This window comes from Sebastes umbrosus, chromosome 16 (assembly GCF_015220745.1).
Source record: "Sebastes umbrosus isolate fSebUmb1 chromosome 16, fSebUmb1.pri, whole genome shotgun sequence".
In the NCBI taxonomy this organism is placed as follows: domain Eukaryota; kingdom Metazoa; phylum Chordata; class Actinopteri; order Perciformes; family Sebastidae; genus Sebastes; species Sebastes umbrosus.
The window spans coordinates 14878063-14897303 of NC_051284.1; the positions used below are offsets into that span (position 1 = coordinate 14878063).

Genomic DNA, 19241 nt, shown 5'->3' on the forward strand with positions numbered 1-19241 from the left:
ACATATTCAGAGACACACACAAACACGCGCACGCACACACACACACATTCCTGTTCTTCAACTTCTTTATTCTCCCCGAGTGCCTGACAAATCTCTCTGTTAGAGCTTGTCAGTCCGTAAGAGCCCAGTGATGTGTGTACAGTGCGGGCTGCAAATGACCTGTCTGTCTGCGCGGGACCACCTGGGTCCCAGTCAGCCTCTCAGCCTCTCCACAGCTCATTCTCCAGGCTGGCTGCTCCCAGGGCGCGCAGATAAAGCAGGACACATTCTGACACCAGTGTGGCCGTGTTCCCTGTTATCACGACTCAATGCGGTGCAGGATGCTGCTGTGCTGAAATGTTGTGGCTCAATGACAATGGCCTGGTTGAGACGTGGCAGGAGAATAACACAGCTGACAACGACACTATTCTACCCTGAACTGATCCACCCCTGCCAAAATGTCTGTGTCATCACTTGGGTAATTAACTGAATTACAAATAGTATGTATAAGGCCTGGAATGAAGCATAAACTTTGAAATAATGTAAGTGGTTAGAAATGAAAATCAATAATTCAACTTTCTTTTTGCTAAAAATCATACATAAGAAATGAAAATGCTGAAATAGAAAATATAGAAAACAAACAGAAAGATCAAAGGGAAATAAAAAAACTAATGAATGACAATGATAAAGCAGGCTCTGGTAAGCAATGCCCCCTTCAAGGACACAACAAAAGCTCATCACTTTGAAGTGTCAAAATGGGACCTGCCTCATTCACACCCTCAGTTCTACAGTATGGGCCAGAGACGTGCCAGCACCAGTCGTCTGTGCTAAATAACAGCACACAAAAAGCCTACACCAGCACTCTGCACTGAATGAGGCTTCACAATGGAGCTGGCCAAGGGAGCCACTGTCACACACCACCCTGGGGAACAAACAATACCACAGCTGTGCCATCGCGGATCAGCGCTACACTGTTCTCTAACCGAGTGGAGGTTTGGGGAAGCAGCGCTGGAAAAGAATCACACATTCCTGAAGAGGCTAGAGAGCCCGAGAGAGGAGGTGGCCTGCTCGGGATGAGGCGGAGGTTTCCAGCTGGCCCTCGTTGACACCCCAGGGCTCTCCTCTGGCCAGGACACTAGGCAGGCTACTTAGTAGCTATTATATGACAGTAAGTGTCTGGTGCACTGCTTTGAAATTTCAAAGCCAAGCAGCAATTGATATACATATTTAAGCTTTGAAATGATACGTTATGTATATGTGTTATGAAACCAAATACTAAACAAAATACCACAACGTGCTTTAAAGTCAGTCAATGTATGGATTAGGGCTGAGCAATAATGTTTTTCAGTGGAATTTTATCACTAAAATATGATCATATCATGTTATCATTTTTTAAAAATCATTTTTTTAACAAGTACTCTATAATTTACACATCAAGATAAGTTTACTTGTCAAACAGAGTACTAGTCAGCATGTAAAAACAGATATGTAACGTCTTCTGTGGCTTTGGAAGAGCTTTCCAATGTTTAACAAATTTGTGCCCGCAACTGTAATTTGTAATTTCCTTTGGAGGAAGTGTTCTCTGGGCTCGCCTAAGCACAACTGTGAAGACATTTTCAAAATGGGTCAAACCATTTGGCTGAAAAGTGAGTTTTTCTTAACATACCGCATCTAGTATTCGGGCACATGGTGGGACTACTGTTATTGCAATAGACTCCATCATATTTTAGGAAAAAACAGTCCCATGTGCCCAAATACTAGATATAGTATGATAAGAAAATGGCTGTATCTCAGACAGGAGCACAATCAAGAGTTTGGAATCTATGAACTCATAACAAGTTGAATATCACATACACTATATGCAGCATATGCAGTGTGAAAAAAATATTTCATAAGGAAAGCATTTAATAAACACAATGTTAGCTTTTTTTGACTATTAATAAAAGTGTGATTTTTCATGTGATTTGACCAAAGTATGTTCATACCAAATTTCCAGACTTTTGACCAATCAGAGCAAATGTTGTGGCATTTTTCCTTCCCATATTAGATATACTCTTTGGACACAAATTGGTTAAAAAAATAAAAATAACTTAATTATCATTATTATACTTAGCTTATGTTACAAACTGGGGGGCATGGACCTGGAAAGACAACCAGCCAAGGAGAGTTTAACCAAAGATACTATTGAGTTGCATTATGGGAATTGTAGGATCTAGTGATCTGGCTGCTTGACTTATTATACTTGATGCTAAATGTCAGAATATCTCGGCCTCTGCTGCTTTGATTTTGACAAATCTTTTTATATTTAATTAATCTCTTGTAAGTCACCTAACATTATGGAAGTGCAATACCAAATCACTGGAGTGCCCCTTTAAATTCCTTATTTCAAGCAAATTGTAATTAAGGACTAACAAAATGATATGATGTCATTAATGCTTCTATTAATGAGCATAACAGTGTAACATAATTAGTTGCACTGAATATTTTTTGTGTCATTTTGCATAAATTCACCATATCGTGATAACTATTGACCTTTCTTACTAATACATTGATTTCAGCCATATTACCCAGCCGTTTTATAGATACATTATTGATATCATTACATGATATATTTAAGTTGTTAGGCTGTTCTATCTTTGTGAAATACCCAATGAATGCTTCTACTTGTTTGTAACATATCTTTTTAATTTTTCTAAATTATTTGGTGTGAAATTATCTTCCAAAAGAACCAATAGTCATCAACAAAGTATTACATTATTATAAATATTGAGGTAAATATAACACATATTATTTCATTCTTCCAGTATTTTCCAGCCCTAATCCTTTTTTATAACTGACTATCAAAACAGTATAATGGAATCTGGGATGCCACAGCCTAATTTCCAGCCAGTCACCAAACCAGGCACTTCCTTGTCTTTCCTGCCTCATCCGGTGTGCGAAGAGGAAGCTGTCTGCTCGAACAGAGAGGAGGGTAAATAAGGGTCCCGGCGCTGCCGCTCAGACACCCCTCCTCCAGGAGAGAGCTCCAGTGCTCCAAGTGCGTGTAAAATTAATCACCACAATTCTGCTCAAACAATGCAGCCACTGACATGACAATTTCTTCCAGAATGCCATCTTAATCTCCACCCAACACACAAAAAATTACAGGAAGAGGGAAAAAAAAACAATTTGCAAAAATCCTGTGTTTATGCAATTCACTGAATGCCATTTTTATTGCTGCTTTTTCCAACAAAGTCATTAGGCACACACCAGTGATACATAAATGTTGCTGTATAGATTCCATTAACTAATTCTGGGTGAATTGTAATTGCCGAGTCTGATCCGTCTCCGTGCCTGGTGCCTTATTAAGACTGCCTGTGGTGGGTGAGGAATGTAATATTGACGTCCGAGGCAGACACAATCTCGGGCCCACGGGCGAAAGGAATATTAAACTGGTACTGTATTCTGCTGTCTATCTAGCCCTCCTCCCTCCTCCTCTCTATCCCCATCCCATAGCCAGTAATGAGGAAATAACATCTTCATTAGACATCTGTTTAACTGTATTAGAGGATGAGTCCTGGGGGAACCATTGGTCATGCTGAGGATGGGGGAAGCAAAAGAGGTCTGTTGGACTACAATATGACGGATGAGATACTGCAGAAATGGAACAAAAGGTCCAGAGATTGGGGCCTTTTAAAAAGACAAACTTAAAATTGTCTTCTGCATTTTCAGAGGGAAATAGGAATGGGTGTATTCTCTATTGCCACTTGGATGACGATTTTATCCGACCACAGCAGATGTGAGAGGGAGGGGCAGCTTTGCCACCTGCAGGGAGAGGTGAGAACATTACCCAACAAAACTCAGCTGTTTCCAAGATATCACAACTCCCACTCAAAACAAAACTACGCGAATGGCTGCAAAACAACGATCCCCACACACATTGCTCCTGACATGACCCCAACAAGATGCACGCAACTCCACCCCTGTGGAAAAACAACCCACCTGAGCGGGAAGGGAAGGCGCCACCAGGACCATATGGTGACGGTCCTTATAAGGAGCTGGGGACGAAGCACAAGGCAGGCGATGGCACCACGCCCACCCTCTGGTCCACTGAGGTATCAGCTGTGCCACATGGGCCAGCTCTTGGCGGGGGAGCCTCTCGCAGGTGTGCATTTTGTTTCGAGGGCCGCCAGGGAAAAGGGGAGGCCGGGGCACGTTTGGTGCGCTTCAACAGTCCTGTTATGTAATCATGTGATCAAACAAAAAGTGCTGATGACTGAGCGTTGCAAGGTTGTTTTTCTGCTCTGATGGCTGTCAGCGCGTTAACGTGTCTGCTCCTGGTTTCTCAGGATAAGCTCGGGAATGGAGAGAGATTCCTCGCAGGTAGCAGAGATTCAGAGCAGCTTTAGCAGATAAACTGTGAAACGAGAGAGCACAGAATGCCGAGCTGTCTGGATTATCCCGCTATGAAGGGTGCATTCCTCTAGAGACTCGCGGCTGAGGCCTTTAGCATTCCGCAGGCAAAATGTGTCTTTCTGTGAACCTCCGAGTGCAATCGATAGTAATTATCATTACGTCCACCATCCTCAAAGGCTTGTCAGGCCATGGTGTGAAAACATAACAAGACATGCAATTTGGCCATCAAACCATATGATCAAGCCAAGAGAACTGTAATTGACAAATCAAAGGGAGGCTAAGTGCTACATTTAAACTTATGCAAGAGAGAGAAGTGGCTTCCAAGCCTATCAACTTACATTCCCCCACATTAAACACGGCAATCTGGCCGACTAATTTAAATTGATACATCAAAGGCTTGCCATGTTGGGTATACTCCAGATGAATTTCAAGGTCTTACAATTTACTATTTGAGAGAAACTGCCTTCAAGTACCCGTATTAACTTCAATACATTTCGCCATCTGAAAATAATCACACAAAGCGATGATTTGTTTGGGGGGGAAAGTCTACTTCTCAGCTGATGCAAACCTAAAAATGAGAAGTGGTGAAAAAGTTTATAAGGGCCTCAAAGGGACAAAATCAACAAAATACATCGCAGAACTCAGAAAAAGACACAGCAAACTGGCGTCACTGCAAGGACAGAGCAGGTACGAACGGGTGTCAACTGGTCAGTTTTGGCATTTCATCTGAGGGAGAGGCCTGGCCTGTGAATCCCTGCAGGGATGTGGCATGACATCTATGCCAGTCGTCTTGGTATGGTCAAAGCACCCAATGCCCTCTGTGCCAGAACTGAGAGGGAGGTCTTGACCATCCGGAAACCCCCCCCCTTTCACCCTCTTCATCTTTTGCCCTCTCCAGTAACCCCTCACCAGGCAGAGTCTGCCAGCTGATCCACAGCCACAAGCTCATCCCAAACTAGGCCCTGAGCAGATAATGACTAAAACCTTTTATGCTTATTTTTCAAATGAAAGCGTAGATTATACGTTCATACTTAAGAGCTTATATGGTGTGACTGTGTACTCTGGCTGAAGTCCTCACTACCCATCATCCCTTGTTGGGGAGTGGGTGGGGTTGGAGGTCCTCATAATGACTTTTTATTTGACCATAATCCAAAATTGGATCTAAATCCCCAGAGATTACAAACAGGGCTACAGTTAACATGTACACTGTGAGCCAAATATCAACCCAGACTGCATGGATATTTTCTGGCCTCAAAAGAAATGTAAATGTCTGGCCAAGAACGGAGTCCAATCCTCCAATTGACTGATAACTCGTCAAATGTTCGGATACAAAGCCAAAAAGCCCCAAAGAAGCACAGTGTTCCTTCCCTTTCTTGTCGTCCTCTCTTTATTCTTTTACTGTCCTGTCCTGGGAAGAGTGGTTGAAGCTGGCAAGTTTTGATTCACCTCTGAGAAGCAGTAAGGCGAGGCAGGGTGTAAGGCTGATGCAGTCTGGGCTTAGGGCCAGTCCCCTGGGGAGCACTTCCTCCCAAACCCTGCCCTATACTGCAGCAGGGCCGACCCTGTACCCTGACCTACTCCGGACCACCTGCCACCTAGCACGCACTAGCCAAGCACACAGGAAGTAGGCCCAGTGCTGAGCACCTGGGAACACACACAACTCCATTTTCACCTGCTTTTCCCCCCCACTCTCACAGCCTGCCAAGGTGTACAGCAGGAAGAAATTACATCATATTCAACAATTCCTATTCTGGAAGAGTAAATTAGAAGTATACGACATGCTTGGAAGTGCCCCGGTATGCATAAACAGTGACAAAAAGGAAAAATGTTGACACTAAGCTGCCGCCAACAATGCAATGTGGAAAATTACTAAGATCAGCAAAAGGGTGATGTAAGGTAGTCCAGCCAACCACGGGAGATAAACACACACACAAAGAGGGAAGGGGTAAAATACTCCTTACATGATAGGGTCAGCAGCAGGCGAAACTGCAGGGTGGTAGATGGCAATGCAGAGACCGTAAACTGTCATGACTGAGAGAGGGGAGAGATGGCTGAAGCGAGGGGAGAGGGAGGAGCAGAGTTAGTGATCCTGTTCCTCTCAGACCCAGGAGGCAAGAAGGGGGGAGATAAGAAATCGTGCCATGTCAGGATTGGGAGCATGCTGGGCAGTGGGGGGGGCAGGAGAACAGGGACGTCAGGGTGGGGGTTGGAGGGCACGATAATTGTGATATACATACACACGCACACTCACAACGGGTGGCTGATGGGTAAACAGGCAGGGCAGGGTGGTGGGAGGGAGGAGTGCGGCTGGGCTCTGCTGCTGAATACTGAACAGAGGATCAGGGACGACACTGCCAGTCTGTCAGGACCCAAAAATACCACTCTCTGTTCCAGACGGCATCAAGATGCAAAAACGTCAGTAAGGGAATGTTTGAAGACCCCCTCCACTCAAAAAAAATGTCTTTCCATTGTAACTTCCGTCAGATGTTTGACTTTTGCTATACAGATTGATGCACGAGCAGAGTTTGTCACCAGAAGGCTGCTGTCAGATTCCTCTGCTAGAGGGGGGAAAGCTAATCTGTGCTTTCCTGAAATCTAAGTTTGGGACATACACACACACGAGCACAATTTTGTGACATCTCATCTTGTGTAGATGCCAGTTATGAGAGAGAGCTAGACCACTTAAAATGTCCTGTTTTCACTGAGGCACATTCATTATTGCAGTAATCGCAGAGCACAGGAATAACACAAATATGAATTGTGGAAAATGACATACCTGCAGACAGTAATGCAGAGGGCACCGCAAGCTGCAGCCCCCAGCAGGCTACTCATCAGGTTGACACTGTGGGCTGGAGAGAGTGTGGGCAGAAGACACATAGCCAGACGAGCTAGTAGGGTAAAGACAGGGTATCCTGGAGGATGGGCCACCTGAGAACAAAATGGCAAAGTATGAAATCGAAAAACGCAATGAGAGAAACAGTCACAGCTTCAAGAGAACAGCATGGTAATGCCTCATTCAAGATGTGCTTGTGCGATGCTGTACTTTGTTTTGAAAAGACATAAGAGTGAAAAGAACAAAGGGATACAAAAGCCGGAGAATATAGGAAGTGACCACGAAGCAAGAGTGAAGCAGTAAGGATGTGTTATATTTACTAGCCCCCTTCGACTGAGTGGGAAATCTAGCTGCTCTTCTGCCCTCGGAAGATGTGCTGTAGAGCTGCAGTAATGGAAAAGCAAGACACATCCCGCCTGGCCTGACCGCAAAGTGACTCTGCTATGATACCAGAGCCCTCCTCTCCCTCTCAACCTCCCTCTCTTCACTTCTTTTCCTCTGGCCTCTTCCCAAGGACAGTGCAGCTCCCTAGAGCCCGTGGTAGAGCACGTGGTGCTCTCCAGCCCCAGCCCCCAAACCACCTCCGAGCCGCAATCACTCTCGCCTGGGGGATCTCAGCAATCACAGCAATTAGCCGCTAAGTCTCCTCCACCCAGATAAGGGCTCAGTCATTAAACACAGACTCATTCCCTGGCACTGATAACACGAGCCATGCAGGCAAGGAGAAGGGGCAGCGCTTCAAATGAGCACAGAGCTGAAAAGTGAGAGTGCAACTACCTCATTGCCGCTGGTCACCTCACCTCAGACACAGCAAAGGCAAACAAACATAGAAACAACTCCACCCAAATCAGAGGGACGGTTTGGGAATAGAGCATGTAGGTCAGGAGAAGAAGAGAATAAGTAATGTAGAGCATAAAAGAAAGACAAGATAGCAACTCAGCAGACAGCTTGGTGAACTTAGTGTTAGTGTCAGACAGGTAGGTAACTCCACCAAGGTGAGCATCAGTTAAGAGCATGTGGAGAAAGGACTGTGTGGCCAACAGGAGTGGACAGACATGCAGCAAAAGGACAGCTGGGGGACAAAGGCCACAGGGAGCATGGGGAAGAGGAACTGTGGAGCTCTGGGGATCAGAGGGGGGGCCAGCAGCCTGTGGCCCGGGGATGGCCTGCGAGGCCCTGGGGAGGCCTGAAAGGCAGACAGGCAGGCCACACGGACTGCAGCACTAACGGCAGGATTACTGGCATAGTGACACCGACACAGCCTCCCTAAAAGGATCACAGCGGCGTAATAAACTTTATTAAATAATAAAACTTATTATAACTGTTAACCCGATTTAGTTCATTCTTCGCGGCTTACACACACACACAAAAAAAGAGGGGTGGATATAATAAGCCTTATACCGTACATAAGGCAAAGCCTACAAAAGCCATCGCCTTACCATTGACTTTAATTGGATTTGAAAAACGGGTTGCAAATTATAGCATTCTCTACTTGCAACTTAGTAAAATAAGTGTATAGAAAAGAAGGGGAAAAACCTGTGGACTGAAAGTAAATTAATCTGCTTTCTGCCCATGCTTAATTAAACTTCCTTAATGCTTATAAGAGTTAATGAGTGAATTGATTAAACAATACAGCTAATACTTACCCCCAGCTCACAAGCAGTGGTGATCAGCTCTCCTGTGGAAGAGAATGGGGGAGGAAATTAATGTAAACCCAATAATTATTATTAAGAGACAAGTCTGCTCCCAAAGTTTTCCCAAATCAAATACTTGCACTGGGGTTTTGCATTAATTTGCCAGGATCAAAACCTACAAATCTTCCCAGTGTGACATTTCCTAAGCGGCACGCTCATTCTCTTCATCTCTCGCTTCTCCCCTGATGCCTCCCTCCCCGTCTCCGGCACATACACACTGATATAAACACACACACAAGCCATTAGACTCCCTCTCCAGTGCTCTGTCACACAAAGACACACATATGCTGATCTGAGAATAATGCTTCCAGTCCCATCCTCCCCGTGCATCGGGGTCCTTTCCCTTCCTCTTTCTTCTGCCGCTCTACGTGCCGCTCTCCTGCTCCCACACTCCCAATGCCTCAATGTCTCGTTTAGTCCGTTGGGCACAAACAGAAAGGCAACGTTGGTGACAGTCACAGAATGAGGTAAGCTGTAAAAATAAGAGCCGGTTGCACAATTTTTTGACAAGCTCTGTGTGAGGCGCAGCACAAAGTGAAAAGAAAACCCCTAAAAGCTATTTGAGGAAGCTTTAATGTATCTGGGCACAAACCCATTTGTGCCAGAATACACCCAGAGCGTTTCAAATTATACAGATTTCTCACCCAATGTTTGCATCTCCCACTCATGAAAATTGAAATTTGGTTCAGATTAAATGACATTGATAAATGTTTGGGTTCAAGACAGCTCCCTCTACTGGTACTGGATGGGTAGTCATCTCCTCCATCCAATACAGCCAATAAACCAGTGGCCTTGTTTCCTGCATCAGCACTGACGGGCTAGTCAGTCTATTACCAGCATACAAGCTTCGAGTAGGACGCAGTAAATCAATACACATAGCCTGAGAAACAAATTACATTAAAGAGGTAAAAGTTGTTTTAATTATTTTAACCAAACATTAAAAACATCAAAAGAGTAGAGGTGGTTATTTTCAATCCAAGCATCTATAAGTGAAATTACATGTTCAAAATAAACATTTTAAGATCGAGGACACGGGCCCCGATGCAGCACCAACCATTATAGAACAGAACGGCTGAGTTTCAGATGGCACTGGCTGCATCACATATTTTGCAACCTTGCCGATACAGTGAATTATTATGCCTAAATTTCTGCCACATGAGGAGCCCTAACTCTTATCACTCTAATGGACCATGAAGTCAGAACTCCTCCACCTGCACGGCTTAAATGTTTTCTCAGCTCCATTTCACCTGGCATGAGCCGCCAGCTACCTGCCATCATTTTACATCACACTTTCTCATCCCTCATCGGTTTCTCAATTTCACTTATTTTCCCTCAGTAGTGGCACACTTTTACACCATTCAACACAGAAAAACTCAAACTAATACTGAGCCAAAACATCCATCTCGGTGCCACAGAGATGCAGTTCTGCAGCCCCAATACTAAAAGGGAAAATATTGACTCAACGGGGTAGCAGCATGGGTGCCAAGAGTCTTTGTGATAGTAGAGCATGGGCACCCACACCAGTCTTCTCATAATCCCCATCATTTCCACACTCCACATTCCTAGACAACAGCGTACCCGCGGGGCTGTGCTCAAGCCTCTCCAGGGCACATCACACCTAAAGAGATTAGGACACAGAGACGGAGACCTGGAGAATTCGGAAGGGTGTTCAGCTGGCACTATCAGAGCGGGCATCCTGCACGGTCCCTAAACACTGTGGAGAAGGGGCTGGCCATTTTTTCAAAGGCCCCGTTCGCTCGACAGCAGCACAACCAGCAGGGCTACTCAGCGCTCCAATTGCCTGCTCTCTCTCCTCGTCTCTCCTCGCTCATATCTGGCCGAGCTTTTCACATGCTTTCATTCTGCAAAATGTGCATTTCCCTCCACAGCAGCTTGTATGCCAGAGCAGCGCAAACCTAACAAGCAGAGCCTTCATGCCCTCAAGTCCACATTTACAAGTTTGTAACCTTGCTATCACTTCTAAACACTGTTTGTAATTGTGCAAGGCAGTGCTTCATAAACTGCATTACAAGAATGTTGGAAAACACGTTGGCCTACAACATAGGAAGTTACTGAGCGAAATACATTTGGGTCCACTGTTATGGCTGGTTACAGAAGAGTGCAAATTAAATTTATGCATACACATATAATATTACATTTAAACAAACAAACCACATTATTTAAGGGCCGTCAACAATACTTTGTCATTACAAATGGCAGTGCAGTCAGTATTCGAAATAATATAATACTATTTATTCTCCTTGTGGCATCTGAAGAAAGCTAGTTAAAAAATAATTATTGCAAATATGTAAAAGGGAGACAATTTTGACACAGTCATTTACTTTCCAATAACTTTATGAATAACAAAGTACAGGTGACTGAAATTAGGTGTGGGTCAAATGGGCAAAGTTAATAATACTGTGATAATTATCATTGCATAAACTCATGTTAATCCACTGGGCCAAATTTGTTTTTGATCCTGATATCAGAGTATGATTAAAAACATTTTTTTAGATTTCAAAGAAGCCTTCTTATCACATCCTTTCAGTCAAAAGTAACACTGAATTCCTTCTAAAAAACACAATCTACCTTTCAAGACCCTTTCAAAACATTTATATAATAGAATAAATAAACTTAGTTGCCCCGCCAGGGCAGGAAATGATTTGTCTCAACCAATAAAGACAATGAACACAGTGAACAAAATAAAAACACTATATACACACACTTCATCGATGACCACTTAAAATTCAGTGTATGTGCACAAAGTAAGTCTAATAAACTACAACTGAGGCTGTTCTTTCTTAGGAAGCTGAATCATTTTAGAGTTGAACGTTGTATTCTTCAAATGTTTTACAATGCTGTTTTGCAGAGCGTTCTGTCTTTCGGTCTGATTTGCACCTCTGGTAATATGCGTGCTCAAGATCATGTCAAACTGCAGCGCATGATCAAGACAGCAAGCAGGATCATTGGGATCGATCAGGTGTCTGCAGCACAGCTGTATAGGGACCTTATTCTAAAAAAAGCAGATCAGATCCTCAACGATCCTACCCATCCTCTCCATCAGAAATTCAAAAGGAGTAGCAGATCAAATAGCAGATTCCTGCAGAAAAAAATTAGAACAACGAAGTATAGCAAATATTTTGTGCCGACAGCAATTACACTTCTAAACGAGAGGTAAATAGGCTGTACCCCACCCTATACTGTATACTGTTTTGGACGGTGTTTCTCTGTATACTAAGACTGTCGGATTGCACTTTGCATAGAGTTTATATTTTATATTGTGGAGTGTGTATTTTTTATACCGGCAGTATTGTACAGGATGTTCTGCCTAGTGTGTGTGTGTGTGTGTGTGTGTGTGTGTGTGTGTGTGTGTGTGTGTGTGTGTGTGTGCTGGAGGGGGGAAGTGTGCATGGGATTGTGCTGTGCGCAGGATCCACGGAAGTGTGTGAGGTTTTTATATGTTGTTTTTATGAGACGTGTATATGACCACATGAATTTCCCCTTGTGGGATAATAAAGTTGACCTTTGACAAATCATTAACGATAGAGAAATATATGTGCAAAGGTAGATATGGGTCTAACATATGAAATTGTAATCTCACGGCATGGGGAAATTTTAAGAGTTGTTTTGTTCTTTATACTGACTGCACATGGAAACAAAGAACCTCTTCTATGTATTTTTTTCTTTAGCAGAAATGTTCGTCCAGCAGGTTGTAATGGAAAATTACTATGTATGTAGTGATGTCTATTTGTGCGACAGGGGAAAGTTATTAACTACTCTGTCTGCATGTCTCATGTAGTGGGAAAGTACTGAGTGTTGACTTTCTACTGAGACACTGTGTGAAACAATTCCTTATCTGTGTAAAACAACTCCTTTTCCCACACTCCCCGTTGTAGATTTCTATATAATCATATTGTAATATTCTTCTGCAGACTCTGTGTGACTCTGTATAACCAGTGCCTCTTCTTATAGGAATAAAATACAACAAAGAGATTTCATCTGTTTGAGATCTTGATTTCAACGTTCATTAGGACTCATCTAGGGAAATTGACAGAATTTCCATTACAAGGTATAACTTCAAATGCATTTACTCTTCATTTAACTCTGCCTTCAACATTCAATCAATAGCATATAGTAGACTGTAATAAGGGTGCTGGTGTGTGAACTATGTATGTTCTCAATGATGGATGAAAGCTCTCTAAGAATATGTCTTACATTTGCATATAAAATAAGATAAGGTAAGTTAAGACATTCTTTTATTAGTCCCGCAGTGGGGAAATTTGCAGTGTACAGCAGCAAAGGGGATAATGCAAAAAACAAGATGCATCAGCTAACACAGTAAAAAAGAGCTAAACAAAGTGTAACAAAATATGAACCATTTAAATAGAAGGAAGTATAAAAATAGGAGCAGCACATACAGTATTGACAATAAACAGACTATTAACAAAATTGCACAAGTGGAAAATTATATTGCACAGTGAGAATGAAATGAATGAATGAATGAAATTCCACCTGAAAATATCAGGTTATTTTCATTCATTCTCCATGACATCCAGGTCATTCTCCATCCTGGATGACAGCTTAGCCATCATCCTCCTCTCTCCCACCACCTCCACTGTGTACATTTTTAAATCAGTGTATTCGTGTTTATGTATGTTGTTTTGAAGAAGCATGCTTGATGATGTTTCTCACACCTGTATACCTGCAGCACCACAGACTGCAGCAGCTGTACAGCTAAACGTCACAGCAACAAGGAGCCACCTGATTGGCTGCCTGGTAACACAACAAAGCCACGTGACAAGAGGAGCATCAGGTAGCTGGTTAGCACCCATATAGACACATATATATATACACAGGCTAGCACCCACCTGAGTCTCCACCGGGGACAGTCCTCTGCACACAGGGCACATACAGAGCGGTCACACAAACCACCGTAGCGCCGGTGAGCATCCAGCTCTTCCTCTGATCCGCAGACATCTTCATCTTCTGGATAGTTTAAAACTGCTAATGTGGAGTTGCTAGGTAACGTTAGCATCCAGATGTTTCAGGAGCTGGAGACTTTACTTTAAATACAACTGTACCGCTACTAGTTACCCTATATTACCGGTATTAGTCTGGAGCTGAAGTTATGTTAATAAGACTGTGGTAAAGACGTAACTTGAGGGTTTAATCTGAGGAGGCTATAACAGTTTAAGCTAAATTAAACCGTTTCTGTTCCCGGGGAAGAAGTAACACAAATCACGTCGACGAGCTAAATCTCGCGATACTTCCGGACGCGCCATCCTTTAAAGTTACAGGACACGTCGCAGCCAGAAGTCATCAGAGTAGTGATTTCTGTTGTAGGTTGTTGTTGAATAAAGAGCAATTTATATAATATAATACTTTTTTCCCCCCTGATATGTTGCTTGTGAAAAATGACTATACTTCCTGGTTCACTGTGACTCAGAAGCTATAAGAATGAGCAGCTGAGATCTCTCATCACCTCTGTTCACATGGTTGACTGAGGGAGGGTCTGCACCTATTGTCTACACAAGCACTATGTAAATTCATCTGAAAAGAACTAATCATTTATTTGTTCCATGATAGATAGACAGCTTTATTGATCCCCGTGGGGAAATTCGATTGCCACCAAGTCAGATTTATTGATCCTGTTTTTATCATCCACAGTGATGCAGAGCACGGCATAAAAAAGAACACTAGCTACAATACCTTGATAGAAAACATGAAGAAGGGTCCTGCTGACATTAAAAGATCTAAGTTTTCTCAAGAGGAAGAGTCTCGACTGGGCCTTCTTGAATACAACATCAGTGTTCTTTTTCCAGTTTAATTTACTGTCCAGGTGGACACCTAGGTATTTATAGGACTGGACAATCTCAATCGGCTGACCCTTCATTACAACTGGGGAGACCTCCTCCTTCTTCCTTCTAAAATCAATAATCAGCACATGTCTGTTTGTCTCTTAAGTTATCTTAATTTGTATACACTTGCTTGTGTTTTTTCAGATTCTTCAAGTTTCATAGGCTACTTGTCACATCTATTGTATAGCCTAGTGGTTTTCAAAGTGGGGTCCAGGGACCCCCGAGGGCCCTTGAGGGGGTTCCAGGGAGACCCCAGCAAAAAGGCGTTATCATTTATTTTCACTATAATTCCATCCATAAGATTCATTCCAACACAATGACAGAAGGTATGACTATTTTGGTCATGGGTTTCATACACTTTCTGTAATAAAGTATCAAAAAGCAAAAATCCTATCAGATGGGGGACTCTGGGACGAAATCTCATCAAACGGGGATCCGTGGTCTTTGTGTCAGTTTAGGGGTTCTAGATGTGAAAAAGTTTGGGAACCACTAGTGTAGCCTATACAGGACGTGACAAGTAGCCTATAAAATTATTCTGTACCAGTTTTGCTTTTTCGAGGTCAAGAATTAACTCTAAATCTAAACTTTTTAGGATGTCAGCGAGTATTTAATGTCTACAGAGAAATGAAAATTTTAACATCCACATTTTCATAACTGTAACTCCATCTGCTGAGGAAGATCGTGTGATTTACTCAAAAGCCTCAGAAGAGTTACTGAATTAACCTTGTAGTGAGATTGTTTTGCAGATTGTTTTGCCAGGAGCTGTTTTCAAGGTCAAAATTAACTTAACTAAGTCTTGATTATGACGGTTATGTATTTTTGCATACCTCATGTATATCTACAAATTGAACTGTGAAAGTGGTTTGCAGCTTTTGACTATTGCACAATTGGTTTCAAACCTAATTCAATGGCACAGCCCTCCACTTTCTTCACATTTGGTTTTAGGCTGCAACTGAATGTGTGCTTCATTCTCTTCACTATTGTTCTGTTGTTGTAGATGCAGCCGAAACCTGTTTTCTGAGTGGACTGTGGTGCTGTTGAAGAATCAGGTGAATGATGCTTGATGCATGACAAGGGGTTCAATACAGAGGGCCAGCTTAAGAGTGTTGACATTCCAGGTAAACCCAAACTCAAACATAGCTGTCTGTCTCATCCGATTTGGAGCCTTTAAAAAAAAAAAAAGCTCCATGTCACAGTCACTGTAGCCCTCTTTAAACTCCTGGGAGTTGAAATATGATGGATGGGTTTGTCTGAAATTCCTAATAGATGTTTTATTGTGACCAGCCTTTTTATATAAAGAAAGAAAAGGCATTTTTTAAAGGTACACTGCCAGCACACAGACAATTTGATGTCCCTCTGAAACTGTACATTTAGATCTTGTATCATACTAGAGCTGTTACTTTACCTGCTGCTGCAAATACACAATTAATTGTAGCAGGAAAGCAGTAGATTATAACTGAAGCGAGATACATGCACCCGTAAATGTCTCACAAGTGTCCATATTTCACAGGTTGAAGGGTGACTGTAATAAAGAAATTGCCCTATTGAACTGATAATAATCCCAGCCCACCATAAATGAGTCTGATCCCTCAGTAAATTGAGCCCTTGGTGAGGTGGAGTGGTGTCAGCACCTAGCCAACTCTCAGATGGCTCTCTAATCCTCGCTTCCCTCTCACCACCACCCTCATCGTCTAATCAGTCTTGAACACACACATAACGCTCACACCCATCTGACACACACACACACACACACACACACACACCCAAGTACTCACCCTTCCTCGCACTCGGGCTCAGCCATCTCTTCAGTGTGATGTCACTGCTAATCCACGCTTGGTTATCCGCTGGGCTGCAGTGCTGCCAGAGGGATGTGGGGAGGAGATGGAGTGAATTTGGGGAGGTGGTGGTGGAGGAGAGGGAGGGGGGTAATCAGGCACGTCATAAAGTTTTTCTCTCTAAAACCACCACTTCCATTAGCCCCCCGCCACATAGGAAACCAAAGTCTCGCACCCAGCCTAACTGAACAGCATATGCACTGACAAAGGCTCAATATTTCAGCTCTGATAGGAAAGATAAAACAGTATATTCACAGAGGCCTGTAGCTCCCATCCGAGGGACAGAGGAATCATTAGAGAGTCTGCTGGATTAAGCACATCCCCCGGCCTCCCCGCCCTGTCTACCACATGCGTCCACAAAATGTAAGGCCTTTTTATTGACAGCTTGTCCAAAAAGAGGAATTACCCACATGGTCGAGGCCCTCATTCCATATGGCACCAGGCTATTAACAAACATTAGTTGTCTGTAATAGCAGTGGTATTAAATTCATTATCTTTCCTATGTGAGGTGTGTGATTTTGTGTGTGTGTGTGTGTGTGTGGTGCTAGAATGCATGCACACACACACTCAATGTGTGCCAGTGTGTGTGATTAGAGACTTCTAATGTTCCAGCTCTGGGGATTTGTAGCATGAGATAAGAAAGGGCATTAATGGTGAATTGTGACGGTCCAACAGAGCAAAACTGTTGTTTGAAATGTGCATATGTTCCCTTCGCTGAATTGTTTTTTTACACTAACAATCTACATATTGTCTCACATAGAAAAGGCATCTGATTTTTTTTTAACTCACAAAAACACACAGCACAGCCATGCATGAGCGAGTGGCTTATACGACGAGACCAGAGAGTGAAATTCAATCTATTTGATTTTGTATTTTCCTCACTTACTGCATATCTGTTTTAATCTTACCTTAAGCATCCTTGAAATGAGTTGTAATCCAGTTAAGCCCCTTTGAATCTGCTTCACAGCCATATTACACCCATTCATCGTCCCATAAACATTTGCACTGCTAAACAGTAGCTCACTGAGAGTGTCCACAAGCCAAAACTCACATACTGTAGATGTTAAAAGATCAAACGCTGTGGCATTTGCATTTGTGCATGTGTGACGCAGCCACTGCAAAGAGAAACATCACACATTTTAGGCACAATATGACACGGTACAGTGAGTCAAGTCACTCTGGAGACCCACCACTTCCTATCCTGCACAATTGTCACCCTCTCCTTTTCCTCAGGAGCAATACTCTGGGCAAATCACTCCAAAGCTTCAAGACACATGACAAGTGTTTGCATTAATATTCCAAACCTTGGATCAAATGCTAGGCTGACAAAAGTCAACAAAACAAGTCAATTTTCCTGCATTTTCTCCTTCAGAGAGATTAATTCTCCTCTGTGATCCTGTTCTCATTACAACAAGCAGGGGACTCAAACACACGTAATAACAGGGCTGACTGCTGTTCCTTTGTAACATGTGGCTACCTAAATGATCCTAAATAAGATAGATGACAAGGATAAAGCAAATCATAATCGGCATTTTGCACAATGGAGCATAATAGTCTGAGGAGAACAAGGGACAACATACAGAGCTCCTGTTTCCATCGCCTGGAGCAGCACACCTAGTCGAGAGCAATTAAAATGAGAGGATTCAATTTTGTCAAACACCAGGAACCTAAGATAAATCTTGTATCTCATTTTCCAGCGGAGGACACTGCCTCACGCCGGTGCTATCATGTTTGTTGTGCTATTTTGAAGAAACAGCTGGCTACTGACAGAGTTGGTAAAACAACCCCCTTCCCCCAAATGATGCTAATCCCAATCATTTGGAGACCCAGGGGTGAGAGGGAGAGGGGGGAGTCGGGTGAGGCTGGGAATAAAAGATGGTCTCAGACTGTGGTGTTGGTGGAAAATTTAGACAGAGCAGGAGGGGGGGAGAGCAAGACAGCACGTCTCTGCATGGTTTCCATGTGGGAGAAATCCACTTACTTGAACTGATAAAGATTTAATTAACACAAGACTCTGCAATTACTCCATAATTAAAGTAATTTGTCCCCTTGTTTGGATGAGTAGGCAAGACGCCACACGCCTCTGTAAGAGCAGATGAGAGGAAGAGGGCATCAGAGGCTCAAAGAGGTACACTCTTCATGTTTGAATTTAATGCTTGATTTTCCCCTCATATGTTATAATAAAATATTTGTACCAGCTTCTCTTTAGCCCGTGTTTATTTGCCTTTTATTTGACAACTCATTTGTTATTCATTGAGAAAGTAATAAGCTGAGTAGGCTGAGTACAAAGTATCATCAAGAGCCACGTGAAATAGTAAATAGGCCTGATATAATCATAATCCTCTTCAAACTGCACTGCATACAGCTCCAATTGTGTAACGTTAGCGCTACGAAGCTCGCTGAAAAAAATACAATAAAAAATGATGCCTTTGTTTTACACGATCAAATTGCGTGAATCAAAAGTGAGAGTCCTGTGTGAGGTGTTTGACCTTGGGCATGGATAAAGAAAGGTGGAACCAATTTACAGCAAAATATCAGTGCGGTGTCTGTAGTGACTAACCACACAAGACAGAAATAGTGAGGTATTTACAACATCGTCCAATATGTGCCACCACCGTGCCATGGCAGTCCAATTTGCCGGGAGATA

At 42.9% G+C, this 19241-nt stretch overlaps 1 protein-coding gene across 1 annotated transcript in view; it reads right to left on the reverse strand.

The window, feature by feature from the left end:
• tmem260 (transmembrane protein 260) overlaps positions 1-14156 on the reverse strand; it is a 34092-nt gene extending 19936 nt beyond the window's left edge. Inside the window, exons 1-3 of the mRNA XM_037747116.1 lie at positions 13770-14156; positions 8854-8885; positions 7151-7302 (exon numbers count right to left, since the gene is read on the reverse strand). Of these exons, the coding sequence (XP_037603044.1) occupies positions 7151-7302; positions 8854-8885; positions 13770-13884 (299 nt within the window). The 5' untranslated portion in view covers positions 13885-14156. The remainder of the gene's footprint in view (positions 1-7150; positions 7303-8853; positions 8886-13769) is intronic.
• Between the last annotated feature and the right edge of the window lie 5085 nt (positions 14157-19241).